We start from the raw sequence: 14,245 nt of genomic DNA on the forward strand, positions 1-14,245 counted from the left end.
TGGTGGGAAGTAATAGAGTTCTATGTGCCTCAGCATATAGTCATGCCAGTTACATGATTATGGAAGCATCTTCAGACAATGCTGGTGGCTCTCTTGGCTAGAAAACAGAGATGAGCACCGCACCCTAAAGTTGGACATAACTGGGCAAGGAAAACTTAAATGTAAGTAATGACATATTTATTTCTACAAAAGGCTTCTGGTAATGTTTATGTAACACGCACCCCATGCTTTGTCGGTTTAAAAGAAAATTTCTTTTAAAATAGATTATTATTTTATAAAAGATTTAAAAGAAGTATGAGACATAGATTTAGGAAAACGAAAAGATGATATGAAGAGGCAAATACTATGGAAATTAGATGGCTTTCTATCTGCTTCAATACAAGAAATGTAGTAAAAGATTGCTGGCATTATTTAACTCCGGTTACAAATTTTTCATAATTAGTTATCAAAATGTTTGAAGGGCTGCATCAGAAAGGACCATTTTGTCATATGTGGTGGATTTACAAAAAGTGACATCTTTCTGGAACAAAATATTCAAAAAAGCCAAAATACTAAGCAAGCCAACAGTAGATTCTAATAATGAGCTATATAAATCAATCGATAAGAAAAACTAAATATCAGCAAGAGGCAGTATCTACTAGAAGAGACTACAAACGAAGTCGATTTCCAAACTATGCAATATCTGCTATTCTTATTCTATTACAATCTAAATTTATAAATCAGGCTCTAATGCTTCTACTGTATCGAAGACTAAAAAATTTAAGAAGTTGTAATTATATCGCTACAATATATGTGGCTAAAACGTCCTGAATTACTGATATAAGAATCCTTCCAAGAAATTCATGAAGCTTCTTCCCCCAAAAACAATGAGAATATATACCTTTGTAATTCATTTTACTTGAGTGATTTTTATGATGTAAGTAATAGTTCTATTTTTAATATATTCCAATTAGTAGAAAATATAAGTTTATCCTACTGCACATAAATATAATAAATATTTCCCAATTTAAAAAAAAACATAGTAAAAAAGTTTATGTTTATAGTTTACTTGATTCTATAGGCTCTGGAAGCTTAAAAAAATTCTATTCACCTACCAATTTCCACTCCAAGCCCGCCCATTCCACTTAGGAATACATGAGACTGAGCCATCTTGTGCATTGCTGTATCTCCAAGAACGTATCTCTGCCGACTACATGCAAGTATTAAAAGAAAATCATAAATAATTATAATCAACAGCATAAAGTAGTGCAATTTGCAAAACCTCTCACTTCTGACAAACTTCACAGAAGAGAAAAATTAATTTGATCTCAAGAAATAACTTTTTACAAATTTTGGATATTAAGCAATTTCTTAGGGAAATTAATATATCATCCTATAATAATTTTAAAAGAACATATCCAACAAAATGCTGCAGCTGCCAAAAAAGCCAATCCAGTCCTGAGATGCATCAACAGAGAGAAAATATCAAGATAGAAGAAATGATAATACCAGCCTTGGAATACTATGTCATACCAGAAAAAATGCTTGAGACCCTAGAAAATGTGCAGAGAAGAGCAACAAAGATAATGAAGAGCCTGGAGGGTAAATCATATGAATGGTTGAGGGAGCTAGGTTTGCCTAGTCTATTGAAGAGAAGAATTGGGGAGGGACATGGTAATTGTCTTCTAGTGTCTTGAGGGACTGTCATAGAGAAGAAGAGAATGACTTATTCTCAAAAGCCCCTGAGGGCAGTACAAGAAGTGATGGGTGGAAGATCATTAATGAGAGATCCAACCTAGAAGTAAGGAGAAATTTTCTGACAGTGAGAACAGTTAATCAATGGAATAACCTGCCTCCCAGGATTCTGGGAGATTCATAATTGGAAGTTTGACTGGGATGGTATAAGGCTCTTGCCGTGAGCAAAGGGTTTTTAGCCTTAGAATTTTATGTTCTATAACCTGTAGTCTTTCACTTCAACGATGCTTAAGTTTCACTAATAATTTAATGAGTTTCTTCATTTCAATCAAAATAGCTATGGCCTACAAATAGTGGGATTCCTTGGTTGTACATCTCCGATTTTGATCCTATGAAGTAAAGATGGTAATGCTCAAGTGTGAAAGTCCATAAAACCAATTTAGTTTGGAGTAAGACAGCACATACATGCTCATAATCTGCTAAATACAGTCAACATATCCGAGAAAAAAACTTTAAGTAGAAATTGGAAATTCTATGCACAAAATGGATTATTAAAATAGAGAAAGAGAAGTGTAAAACAATTTCTTGGCACAGTTTTCAAAAAAAACATTTCAAGGAAATAGCATTCTTTAAACTGAGTGTAAAGTACATGTTAATAAAATAAAGTTTATGATAGAAACATTCTTATCTATATTTAAATTCATTGTTTAAGAATGTTTACTTGACATTAAAACTTAAATATTATCTGTAGTTTATTAAAACACATTAAACTTTTGTTAAAATGCTTACCTATACAAAGCATCATCAATCTCCATTGAATCTGCTGCCATTACCGAACTCTTGCTTGGACTGAAAACAAAAAGACAAATAAATATTTTGCCAACAGATGACCTCCTACAATTTATGCTATTTCCTGAAGTGAGCAAATACATGAAAATGTATGAATTAAATAATTCACTGCTGAAACAAAATGGTAACAGATGAGACTATGAATACCTTTGAGAGAGTTGTTTTGCACCTCTTTCAATATGGGAGGAGAGACTAAAATTTCCATTTAAAGATACAAAATGCATGTTAGCAGATTATGAAACAATCATATAAGCTTTGAGGAAAACATAGTTGCTTTATAGATTTGAAGACAGATGCTCTCGGAATTCTGTTTTCCCTTTTGAAACACATTTTGTATTCCTAAGTAACGATTACTATAGATTCACTACATAAATAAATTATTAGAAAATGTATGTACAACTCTAACTTCTTTTTACATAGGCCTAAGAGTTTTAAATTATATTTGTAATGAATGAATATGGAAATAAAAATAAGTCAAATTGTGGGTGCAAGCATTCCTTACATGTCAAGGTTCTAAGTTTATTCCACAGAAATAAACAAGTGTTATACACACAGTTATGTGTTTTGCCTAATTAGACTGATACTTTTCTAAAATCAACGGTAATACATGTAGCAACCATATATTGCATTAATATTTTCCCATAAAATGCCCTATTCAGAACTTGAGGATTCCTAGACATTTAACAAATAATGGTAACTGCCTATAATATAAATGTAATTCTAAAAGCTATGTTGCCTAAATTAATGTGAGATGTTTATCTGGAGATAATGTTTTACTCACAATTATTTCATATATTGTGCATACAACCATAATGTTACACTGGATTCTCCCATGGCACAAATTACATAGCTAAATTTATATGTAAGTTTGTTATCAAACTTATTTTTCTGATCTGTTTTCAGGTGTATGCTCTTCCACAATCAATTCATTCAATAAGAAAGTTTATATTAATTTTTCAGCAATAGAACTTTCTTCTTTTCTGACCTGTTTGCCATTCTCTTCATGGCCTCCCATCCAAAACTTTTCCATCAGGTAAAGCTATCTGATTAATCTTACAATAACCCCTCTTTGAATATCAACCAGGTGCTTTCTTTCTCAAAATAAACACTGCTGGCAAGTAGGAAGGTACAGTCAAACACATGATATGGGCTTATAAAGATATGCAAATGGAATTACTGAAGAAAGTGTAGGACACATTTCTTTCTTTCTATAATCTGAATTGATAGGTATCAATGTGAGGCCTGTTAGAAACCAAGCTACGCAAGCAAAAGGTAAGCAAGCAAAGTTTCATCTGTGCATGCAGAGAGGTTCTAGGTTGCATTTGTAGCTATACTCCCCTCCCCTAGTCTATGGAAATATTGTCTTCCGTGAAACTGATCCCTGGTGCCAGAAAGGTTGGATATTGCTGCCATAGACTACTCCAAAAAGTGAAGAAATCTGGTAGAAAATAACTTCCTGATGACGGCAGTCAGCACAGCAATTATAAGAGATCCAAAAACAAACCATGATTCTTAAGAAAGTAGCAAATAGTTTGCAGTTCCTGGAGAAAAAAGGGAGACATTGGAATGGAGGAGGGTAAAAGACCAGAAGAAAACCTTAACTAGCCTAAAATAGCAATATTTTAGTAAAATCACCAACTGAACAAGGAAAGTAAGCAAACTTAACCTTAGGTAACATTCTCCACACACATAGCATTTAACCCCTTATAATCAACACAGAGACGAAGTGTGCTGTCTTTTTTCTCCCAGAATAACACTGGAGCTGCCATTTGTGGTCTGGCTGGTTGGATTAATACCCATTTCAAGTTCTTGTCAATAAAAGCACACAGCTCATGTGGAGTCATCGAATAGATTTTTGGCTTAGGAAATTTTGCCCAGGGAGGATTTCTATGCTGCAGTTAATGGGGTGATGGGGCAGGAGCACATTGGAACCCCTTTCACTGAACACCACCCTTAAGTCTCAGTATTCCTTTGGGATTTTCTGATCTCCCTTGGTGAACTCTTGCACAGCAGATCCCAACTCCCTTTTCACTTTGGCTCTCTTGGCTTCTGGCGAGGGATTCTTCCCCCCTTTCTCCCCATCAGTTCAGGTCGGATTTTTATGAGCTTCCTCCTCCAATTCACAAAAGGGTTCCACCTGTGAAGCCAAGTTAGTCCAAGCAAGAGGGATCTCTCCATCCCGGGTGCTACTATAAATCTCAAAAGTTCTTTGTGGCTCCCCATCCTCATTTCCACAGGTTGTTATGAAGTGAGCTGCCCTCCCCTCTAAAGACCCATCCAACTGGCAAAAGGCTATTATTACCTTCAATCTTCTTAGTTTCAGTCCCAATTTCTTCACAACCTCTAGGCTAACCACACCCCTGGTGCAGCCCAACTCCAATAGGGCCAATATCCTCTCCTAGGTGCCTGATGAGTTCCACTGGGATGGTCACAGGTGTCACATATTGACTTACCAGGAGGTCATTATTGGAATCAGATTCGCTCTCCTTCAGTGGAGTCAAAGTTCCTAGCCCCTCTGGGACAGGAGAGGAAAACATGATGACCTCCACCCCTTTCAAGACTGTTTCATAGAGCTTCTGTGATCCCTTCTCAACTTTCCTACCTGCTGCGGCTGCAGGTTTGCTGGAGCAGCAATCGGCTGTTAGATGCCCTTCTTTTCCACAGTTGAAGCATGCTGTGGATCACTGCTTGGGCACTGGCCCTCCCTTGGCCACTCTTGGAGGTTGTTTGGGAGCAGGAGGCGAGGACTTGCTCTAGCCATTAAAACCTGACTGTTCCGGCAGGCCTGGGGCTGTTGACCCCAAAATACGGTCCAGCCCCATTTAGAACGGAGTGCATGGTGTGCTGTTTTTAAATCTATCTTTTTTTTCTCTGTATTTTATTTTTTGATTTATTTCTGTACTGTAAGCCGCCCGGAGTCCTACGGGATTGGGCGGCATATAAATGTTATTAAACTTGCAAACTAGCCGTGACCACCCCAGTGTCATTCCCTGGCCAAGTCTATTTGCACTTCATCAGCCAGTATGTACCAGTGCTGGAGGTCCTGGGGAGCCCCCCCCCCCAAGATGTAGGTGTATGTAGGTCATTGTTTAGCCCATATTTAACACATTCAACCAAGATCTCCTCAGGCCACATGGCCAACCTACAGGCTCACAGAATTCCTGGGTATACTCTGCCACTGATTGCCTTCCTTGGGTAATGGTTTTAAACTGGTCATAGTTCCTTAGTTGAAGGGGGGGAGTTGTTATAAAGTGAAACCATTTTCTGCTGCGGCTCCTTCCAGGGCAACAGATGGTGACACATCTCACTTTAGTAGTTTCCTTTCCCAATTCACCCCATACTTCTGCGTATAACTCCAGACTTGAGCTAGGAAGAATCCCAGAGACTTGGGATCCCCCTGGACCTCACCCCCAGTGGTGACACTTTAAGATCCCGTCTCCTTTTGGAGGTAGCTCCTCCAGCCACAGCTGCTAGTGGCAGTGTGATTGCAGCCAGCATCATCCTCTGTGGGGCAATGGAGGCAAGGCAAGATCTGAGTAAAATCCGCATGAAAGTTACACATTGAAAGTCACCCCCCAAAGCCTTCCCCCCCCCCAGGGTACAGCCTTAAGGACCAATAAGTGTCCAATATGATGTTATGGGAAACTTCTTCAGCAGATGCTGGATGCCTCCAGAGGCCCATTGATGGGTAGCAAACCTCCCTTCCAATTCTCACAGGAACACTTCACAACAGTTTACTTCCTCTTCCCAAATGCCAACCCCCCCCCTCCCTCCAATTCTATGCAGCCATGGGCAAGCAAGCAGCAAAAGAGAGATTTGGCTGACCCTAGAATTGCAATAGTGGTCAATCTGGAGAGACATCATGTGGAGACCATGCACATGATGTTAGCTCATGAGGGCAACCACTAGAGATTAAGGCTTGGGGGAGGGGAGGAGCATTATTGAGACCCCAGGGTAGAGTGGACCTCCCAAAAAGGCCGGGAGAGGCAGAGGCTACCAGGCAAGACCCCAATGGTCTCAACAATGCTCCAGGAAGAAAGAGATAAGTGGAAAATGAGTTTCAGTTGCCCCGGGAGTGCTTCCAATTCTGAGTTCTCCCCTTCACAGTCTGTACGGTGCCGCCGCTGTATTTATGCAGCTGATAAATGAAGTACCTCATGAGTACCTATATAAAGAGGTCTTAGTCTACTTGGAAGACATTTTGATTTATACTGAAACCATGACAGAACATGTGAAACTAGTCAGAGTTGTGCTCAAGAAACTTCAGGCCACCTAACTATATGCTAAACTGTCCAAGTGCGGGTTCCACCAATGCAAAATTCATTATCTGGTGTATCACTTTTCCCATGAGGCAATAGAAATGCATTCTGAAAAACTGCAGTGTTTTGGAATGGGCTCCTCTAAGCTCCCAGACTTCAAAGCGTACTGAGATACGCACATTTTTATCACCAGTTCATCCTATCATTCACCAGATAGCCTTGCCCATCACCAACCTGGTGAAGATGAAAGGAACGGGTAAGCCTAAGCCTAGCCAACTTCTGAAATGGATGGTAGAATGTCAAGAGGCATTCGAGAAACTCAAGTGCTTGTTCGCGGCAGAGCTGGTGCTAAAATACCCTGACTCAAACACTCCTTTTGTCATCCAGGCAGATGCCAGAGACATGCCAATGGAGGCTATGCTGCTGCAGAAAAATGACCAGGGAGCCTGAAGCCATGCTCTTTCACCTCCCAAAACTGAGACTGAATACAGGTGGGCATTTTGGGAAAAGAAAATGTACTTAATGTTGTACATTGGACCTCCTGACTTGGAAGCTTTTCTTAGAAGGGAGCAAAGCCCCTTTTGAACTATGAACAGACTACAAAAACCTGGTTCTGAAAAACCCACGGATGCTGTTGCCGAAACAAACCCAATGAGGTTAGTACTTCAACCTTGCGGTACCTCCCGGGAAAAGAATTTCTGCCCAGACTACCGCAATAAAATAGTTCCAAGACAGAAATTATTACACCTGTTACCCCATCCTGACAACTGGCAGCTCTGGTCACCCCTACAGTGCAAGGGAAACTCAAAATCCAAATGGTGGAGAACTTAAGCATGTTAAAAGCAGAGCTAGAAAAAGACAAAGGGTTTCAAGCCCATAAAGATGAATATACAATATACAATATACAATGAATTAGCTGGGATAGAAGCCAAACTAGATGCCCCAGAAAGCCAACAAATAATCGTCTTACAAAAAAAGTCATGATTTGAAATTAGTGGGGCACTTCGGCTTTGTAAAGACTCTACATCTAGTTAAATGTCAATTTTGATAGTCATCATTATAGAAGGACATAGAAAGCTATGTGGCTAGTTGTCTCACCTGTGCCTCCTCAGAAAGACATCAGGAGAAGATATCAGGGCTTTTTCGGCCAGTGGCAAAACCTAAAGCACTATGGAAAGAGATTTCAATGGACTTTATAGTAAAATTAACATAAAAGTTCAAGAAACACTGTAATAATGGGTGATACGTGATCTATTCTCTAAACAGGTGCATTTTATACCATGCCTAAAAATCCTTTCCGCTTGCACCTTAGCTAAATTGTTCATGCAACATTTATATAGATTGCCTGGAACTCTGGAATGAATTACCAGTATAGCAGATTACAGACTCCAATTCACTCAGCTCAGCATTCAATACCATCATTCCAGATATTTCCTCTAACTAAACTAAAACAGTTAGTTGTACCTGATCACACTTGTAAATGGATCAAAACTTTTCTAACAGACAGGAAGCAGCAAATGAAGCTAGGCAAAATCACATCTGATACCTGTACAATTAGCACAGGAGCCCCCCAAGGCTGTGTGCACTTCTCTTCTTGCTATATTCCAATGACTGCATCTCAAAAGATCCCTCTGTTAAAGTACTGAAGTTTGCAAATGATACAATAGTGATTGGTCTCATTCAAGACAATGATGAATCTGCATACAGACAAGAGGTTGAACAACTAGCCTTGTGGTGCCACCAGAACAATCTTGAATTAAATACACTCAGAACCATAGAAATGGTGATAGATTTTAAGAGAAACCCTCCTATACTACAACCTCTTACAATATTAGACAACACAGTATCAACAGTAGAGTCCTTCTAGTTTCTAGACTCCATCATGTCTCAAGACTTAAAATGGGTACCTAACATCAAAAACATCATCAAAAAAGCACAACAAAGAATGTTCTTTCTGTGCCAACTCAGAAAGCTCAAACTGCCCAAAGAGCTGCTGATACAGTTCTACAGAGGAATTATTAAGTCTGTCATCTGCACCTCTATAACTGTCTGGTTTGGCTCTGCAACCAAACAAGACAGACACAGACTTCAATGGATAATTAGAACTGAAGAAAAAACAATTGCTACCAACGTTTCTTCCATTCTACATATCCCTCACATCCTGGACGTAAATTGTTTCAATGTCTACCCTCAAAACACATCTATAGGGCTCTGCACACCAGAACAAGAAGACTCTGACAGTTTTTTCTTGAATGCCATCATTCTGCTAAACAACTAATTCCCACAACACTGTCAAATTATCTACTAAGACTTCATTACTATTATTCTCCTCCTCACTAGTACCTATGTCTTCCAACTTATAGCTATATCCATGTTGCTTGTATCTTTACAACTTATTTTGTTTTTGTTGTTTCCTAGGATTATTTGCTTATTAGTATCCTATGATTATCACTAAGTGTTTGTATCTTATGATTCTTGAAGAATATTTTTTTTCTTTATGTACACTAAGAGCATATGCACGAAAGACAAATTCCTTGTGTCCAATCACACTTGGCCAATAAAGAATTCTATTCTATTCTATTCTACACACAGCAACTCTGAAAGGGGAGCAGTATGTCAGCTCTGCCATCTTCGGCTTGGCACCTAGCTTACAGCCTGCCACCAACTGTTAGAGAGAAGAAGAACAAATGGGAAATAAACATATATGAGGTAGAGATGGAAATGGGGAGGGGGATAACAGTTTGACAAAACAGTTTGACAAAACCACATGTGCCAGTCTTCAAGGTGATATAGCTTGGAAAAGAATTTGAATTGCTCCAAAGATCACAACAGTTCTCAAAATACCTATGAGGGTCACCACTGGCTGAAAACAAACTGGTCAAAGGGGGAGGGCTGTCATGAGGCGAAAGTTTGTTTCCTTTTGTGCCAGAACTTTAGTTCTAGCTTACTTTTACAGCAGTCACTAATCCTTAGTAAAAGAACATATCACTTTAACCAAATAGAATTAAGGGGATTTCTTATCTAAGGACCTAGCTAGGCGAGGTCTGACAGATACTTTATTCAGCTGTAAAAGTTTCCTTTTCATTTGTTCATGCAGACAGAGTACAGCTGGAGCTTAACGTACAATATTAGAAATACACCTTCCAAAAACATCCAATGAATTAAGTCCCTCTTTCAGAAATGATTTGAGAAAACTTGTTAAATAAACAGATTATAAATTTGAGGAGCAAATGGGAGGCCATGACAACAAAGGAAATAAATCATCTTAGAAAAAATAGTTTAATTATATCCATAAATAAATGTGAATATGGTTATTTTATATGGTCTTAATTTCCATTTCACCAACTTCTGTTTTATACTTTCTAAATCAGGGAAGAGTAGTACCTTATCATAGTACTATGACTGCAGACAGCAACAGCACATCAGAGATTTATTTTCTTCCTTCAAAGCCTCAACCTGGCAAGGGACATACTGATACCTCTTATTTGATTCAAATTCTGTGGCACAAACAACAGACTTGTGAGTCTCTGATGTCCACAAATTGCATCTGACTGATTTTCTAACAATCTAACCTAAAATTTATATTGTGGATATTGAGTCTCTTTTTAATTAATGTTCTAGTAATAAATAATATAATATTTGTTCAGGAATATAAACCATACTGCATAAAGAAGCAAATGGACAAAGGATATTCCTCCATTATTTGCTGATAACTCTTCTTAAGACTGAAATATTATTCAATCTTTTAATAAAAAATAGAGGGATTGAAAAATGGGTTTTAGATCTTTAATTATCAGCAATCCCTAAAAACAACATCACAAATTAATATTATTTATATAGATTTAAATAGAGAATTCTGTATCTATTAACCTGCTTTAATTGCATTACATATTTTTGTTAACTCTCTTTAACCAGTATTGCAGTCTAATTACTCCATTCAATACTACACTGCTTCAACCATCCCATCCGGAAGCCAAAAGCAAATAGACAAATAATTTGCTATAAATGTTATGATCTTAATGCTTTTTAGATAAATCCTACTCTCACCCTATGTTGCTAAAATCTTCTATTGAGAAACTTTGTTTAATTTAAAGACTTTTAAAGGTGAGGTGACTGGAATCTCCTTTTAACCTACATTTTTTTCTTTTGTTCCCCCTACCCTTTGTTATCTGGCCACCTCTATCCTTCCTTATGTTTCTTCTTCTTTTTTCTATCTTGTCTTTCATGTTTCAAATAATTTGCTGGGACTTGATGGTACCTAGATCCAATATTACAATAATAAATTATTAGGTTAGATACTAGAAAGTTCAAAGTACTGAGTATGACAGTGATAATCTTCGGGAATACAGAAAAATAAATAAAATAGACTCATAAATCTTCACAGAATTGATCTGAACATGCATAATCGAGCGACGTCTTTCCATTGGAAGAATGACATCACTCTGTAATATGGATTTTCTTTTCATAGCCACGTGCATTGTTTCAATCTGAACGAGCGAAAATCTGGAGTGCACGTGGGGTCAGAGCTGGGAGGGAATGACAGTTAAGGTCAGCGCTGCGGCGCACGCGTTAATCCATACACGCTACGCCGATTACTGTCCAATATTACCTATCTCGCTGGAGTATTTCCCTGCCTGTGCATCGTTATGGACGATACCTAGTACTGAGGCGTTTCTTTTCCTTTTTCTTCCCTTCGGAGGAGGGAGGGAGGGAAGAAGGGAGGGGCAAAGGCCACCCAAGGCCTCAAGTCCTGCGTCCCACTCGGTGTCTCCAGCGGGATTCCCCAGTGGGTCTCGCGCACGCACGAACGCAGCCTGCACCCTTCATCCCGTGGGAGACACGAGGAAGGCGAGATGCGAGCTTCTGAAGCCAGCAGCCGTCAATCTAAGGCCCCGGGAGCCGTCTGGCTGCCGGGCCTCTCTGAACTGCCTCACCCGAGACCGCGATGCAAAAGCGGCCGACAGCTTCTTCCGCCTCTCATATCCTCACCCGTTGTGGCCGCCCGCCTCGGCTTCCAACTGCCTCTTCCTCTTCACCGTGGTTGCTTCGAAAGAATGGCGAGCACGCAGGCAAACTGGCAGACAGCTCAAAGAGTGGGGAGGAAAACAGGAATTAGCCTTACGGAGCCGGCATAGGCGGAGGCGGGGAAAGATAGCGGCCCTCCTCTGCCCCGGATGGAGGTGGCCGAGCCCGTCACATAGCGCCGGCCAATCCTGCTCAGAGCGGGAAGTCTCTTCCCGCCTCTAGCGGGCGCCCCTGGTAGCCAGAGTGCGTCAACGTCGCACACCCTCGCGGCCACCTATCAGGTGACAGGGTAGCTTTTCAGTCATTTATATTCGGTCTCTAGAGAAAAGTGACAGTGTTATAGCAATCCCAACCTATTCCTTTTTAGAAACATAATACTGAAGCGTTCCAGTTGCACTCGCTCAGCAACTGTTCCGATAGTCGTTCGAATTTTTTCCTCTGCGAAATTTGGAAAAATGCTCTGAATGTAGATTCAAAATCTATCTAAATTATACTTGAATATGATTCTATGATTCTTTATTAAGCTGTCCTTAAGACTCTTCCCTAAGATGTATTGGGTTCCGTTGGCAATGCTTAATAATATGGGGATAAACCCCGTTAGCAGTAAATAAAGAGCTAGTCATACAAAAGCTCTCCCCCCCCCCCCTCAAAAAAAAAATCTTAACCATTTTTCCTGGCCTGGTAGGTTTTGTGCTTTTATGCTGTAGCAATGAATAGCATCTGGCTCACTGTTGCTCATATAAAGCTTGACATGGGTGAGCATAATTTGTCCTGCAGAATGGGGATCTGAATCCTGAAAACTACCCTATGTTCTAGATAATAGCACTTAAAAGAATCCAAGCAAATCTTTCCACACTTTTATAGCCTTGTATATTTACCACCTATACCACTTTAAATGCACTCTTATATTTTGTAATTTGATTTGTAGGAGCCTCTACACAATTAGATATTCGGTTACTGATATTTTATAACAGAACTTTTTTTATTTTTCTTTAAAAAAAAAACACAAATATGTCATCATTTGTCAATCATTAAAACATTGAAGTACAATTTTTTTTTTTTGTGTACCCCTCCCTCCCTCCACCCCCCCCTCCTCCTTCCACCCCCCCCCCGACTTCCCAGAACCCGTACACGGTATAGAATTTTAACTAACACAGTCTAAAATCTATTGAGAAAAAAGAAATAAAGAAATTAATGACATTCTAGATTGACCTTAGCTTCTTCTTACTGAACTAACTTTAAACAATTTAAATCATTTCTGATCTTAAGCATAGGCTAACTGGAATTTCTTAGTCCCGTATTTATTTTGTATATAATCAATCCATTTTTTCCAGTCTCGTTTATATCTCTCATTTGAATGATCTTTGAGATATGCCGATATTTTAGCCATTTCAGCTAAGTTTGTTACTTTCAATGTCCATTCTTGAATTGTAGGCAAGTCTTCCTTCTTCCAATATTGCGCCACCAACAGTCTTGCTGCAGTTATCAGGTGCAGAGTCAAATTGGTCTCAAGTTACTGATATTTTATGAGATTTTAAACAGTTCATTATGTAATAATACAAGCTGTTTTGCACTGACAAATCACTAAAACACTTTACTACAATAAACCACATTACAATGAGCATACTATTATTTATACATCATTTAAAAGGTATTAAATAAATTTTAAACATAATTTAATTGTATTAGAAATATTACTTTTGTATTAGATACAATTTAATAATATAGGAAAGCCCCCCCTCCCCATAATAAAATATTCTTTATTCTTAATATTAAAAAGAGGCGGAATAGAATATTTCCGCTGAAGGAGGAGAAGAGAGACACCTTCTTAAAGACAAAAATCAGCCCCAGTATTCCTGGTACAGGAAAACAGTCTCAAGTTGAAACCTGAAGAGGCTAGTCTTTAGGAATGGATTTTTTTATCCATTCAGAAACTGGCCTCTATTCATAAGCAAGGAGCAGCCAGAAACTCCAAATAAACAATAGAATAGGTAAGGAGCTGAACTTGACAAGATTAGCTCAGGTAAATAAAAAACCTGGAGTTTGCATTTCCTCTTTTGCCTATAGAGCCAGCTATGACCCCCATATGACCCTATAGGAAACTGTCAACAGCCATTAAAACACTAAAGGACATATTCTTCCATAGAACAGACATCTCAATCATAAAGCCCAAAGAATGTATAAAAGTCTGCCTACTCTCAACTCCATTTTGTCAGCCACCCCAGAAACATGCTGTCACTGAAGTTCTGGTTACCAAATAAACATACCTTCTTTCCTGCCTCCATTTTATTTCAGAGTCTTTCTCCTGGCTTGGAAGTCGACCTGATTTTTCCCCCAACAATAATAATAGTACATACATAATCAATTTTGTTGTATTTAAGAACAATGACAATAAAGATTATACTTATACATATCACATATTAAATAAGAGACACTAC

At 38.8% G+C, this 14,245-nt stretch overlaps 1 protein-coding gene across 6 annotated transcripts in view; it reads right to left on the minus strand.

Annotated features, from left to right (window-relative positions):
- Window positions 1–11,912, minus strand: part of UBA6 (ubiquitin like modifier activating enzyme 6) — a 110,382-nt gene extending 98,470 nt beyond the window's left edge. For 2 of the 6 annotated variants that reach the window (XM_087713229.1, XM_087713226.1), the window contains exons 1-3: window positions 11,772–11,905; window positions 2,464–2,523; window positions 1,095–1,189 (exon numbers count right to left, since the gene is read on the minus strand). In XM_087713229.1, the coding sequence (XP_087569355.1) occupies window positions 1,095–1,189; window positions 2,464–2,504 (136 nt within the window). In that variant the 5' untranslated portion in view covers window positions 2,505–2,523; window positions 11,772–11,905. Of the gene's footprint in view, window positions 1–1,094; window positions 1,190–2,463; window positions 2,524–7,880; window positions 7,951–11,391; window positions 11,456–11,771 lie in introns of those variants that run through there. The other 4 variants (XM_087713227.1, XM_087713231.1, XM_087713228.1 and 1 more) reach the window with 4 other exon arrangements.
- Between the last annotated feature and the right edge of the window lie 2,333 nt (window positions 11,913–14,245).

Source organism: Thamnophis sirtalis, unplaced genomic scaffold, assembly GCF_051295495.1.
Source record: "Thamnophis sirtalis isolate CommonGarterSnake01/CBP01778 unplaced genomic scaffold, rThaSir2_p1.2 scaffold_4, whole genome shotgun sequence".
Taxonomy (NCBI): domain Eukaryota; kingdom Metazoa; phylum Chordata; class Lepidosauria; order Squamata; family Natricidae; genus Thamnophis; species Thamnophis sirtalis.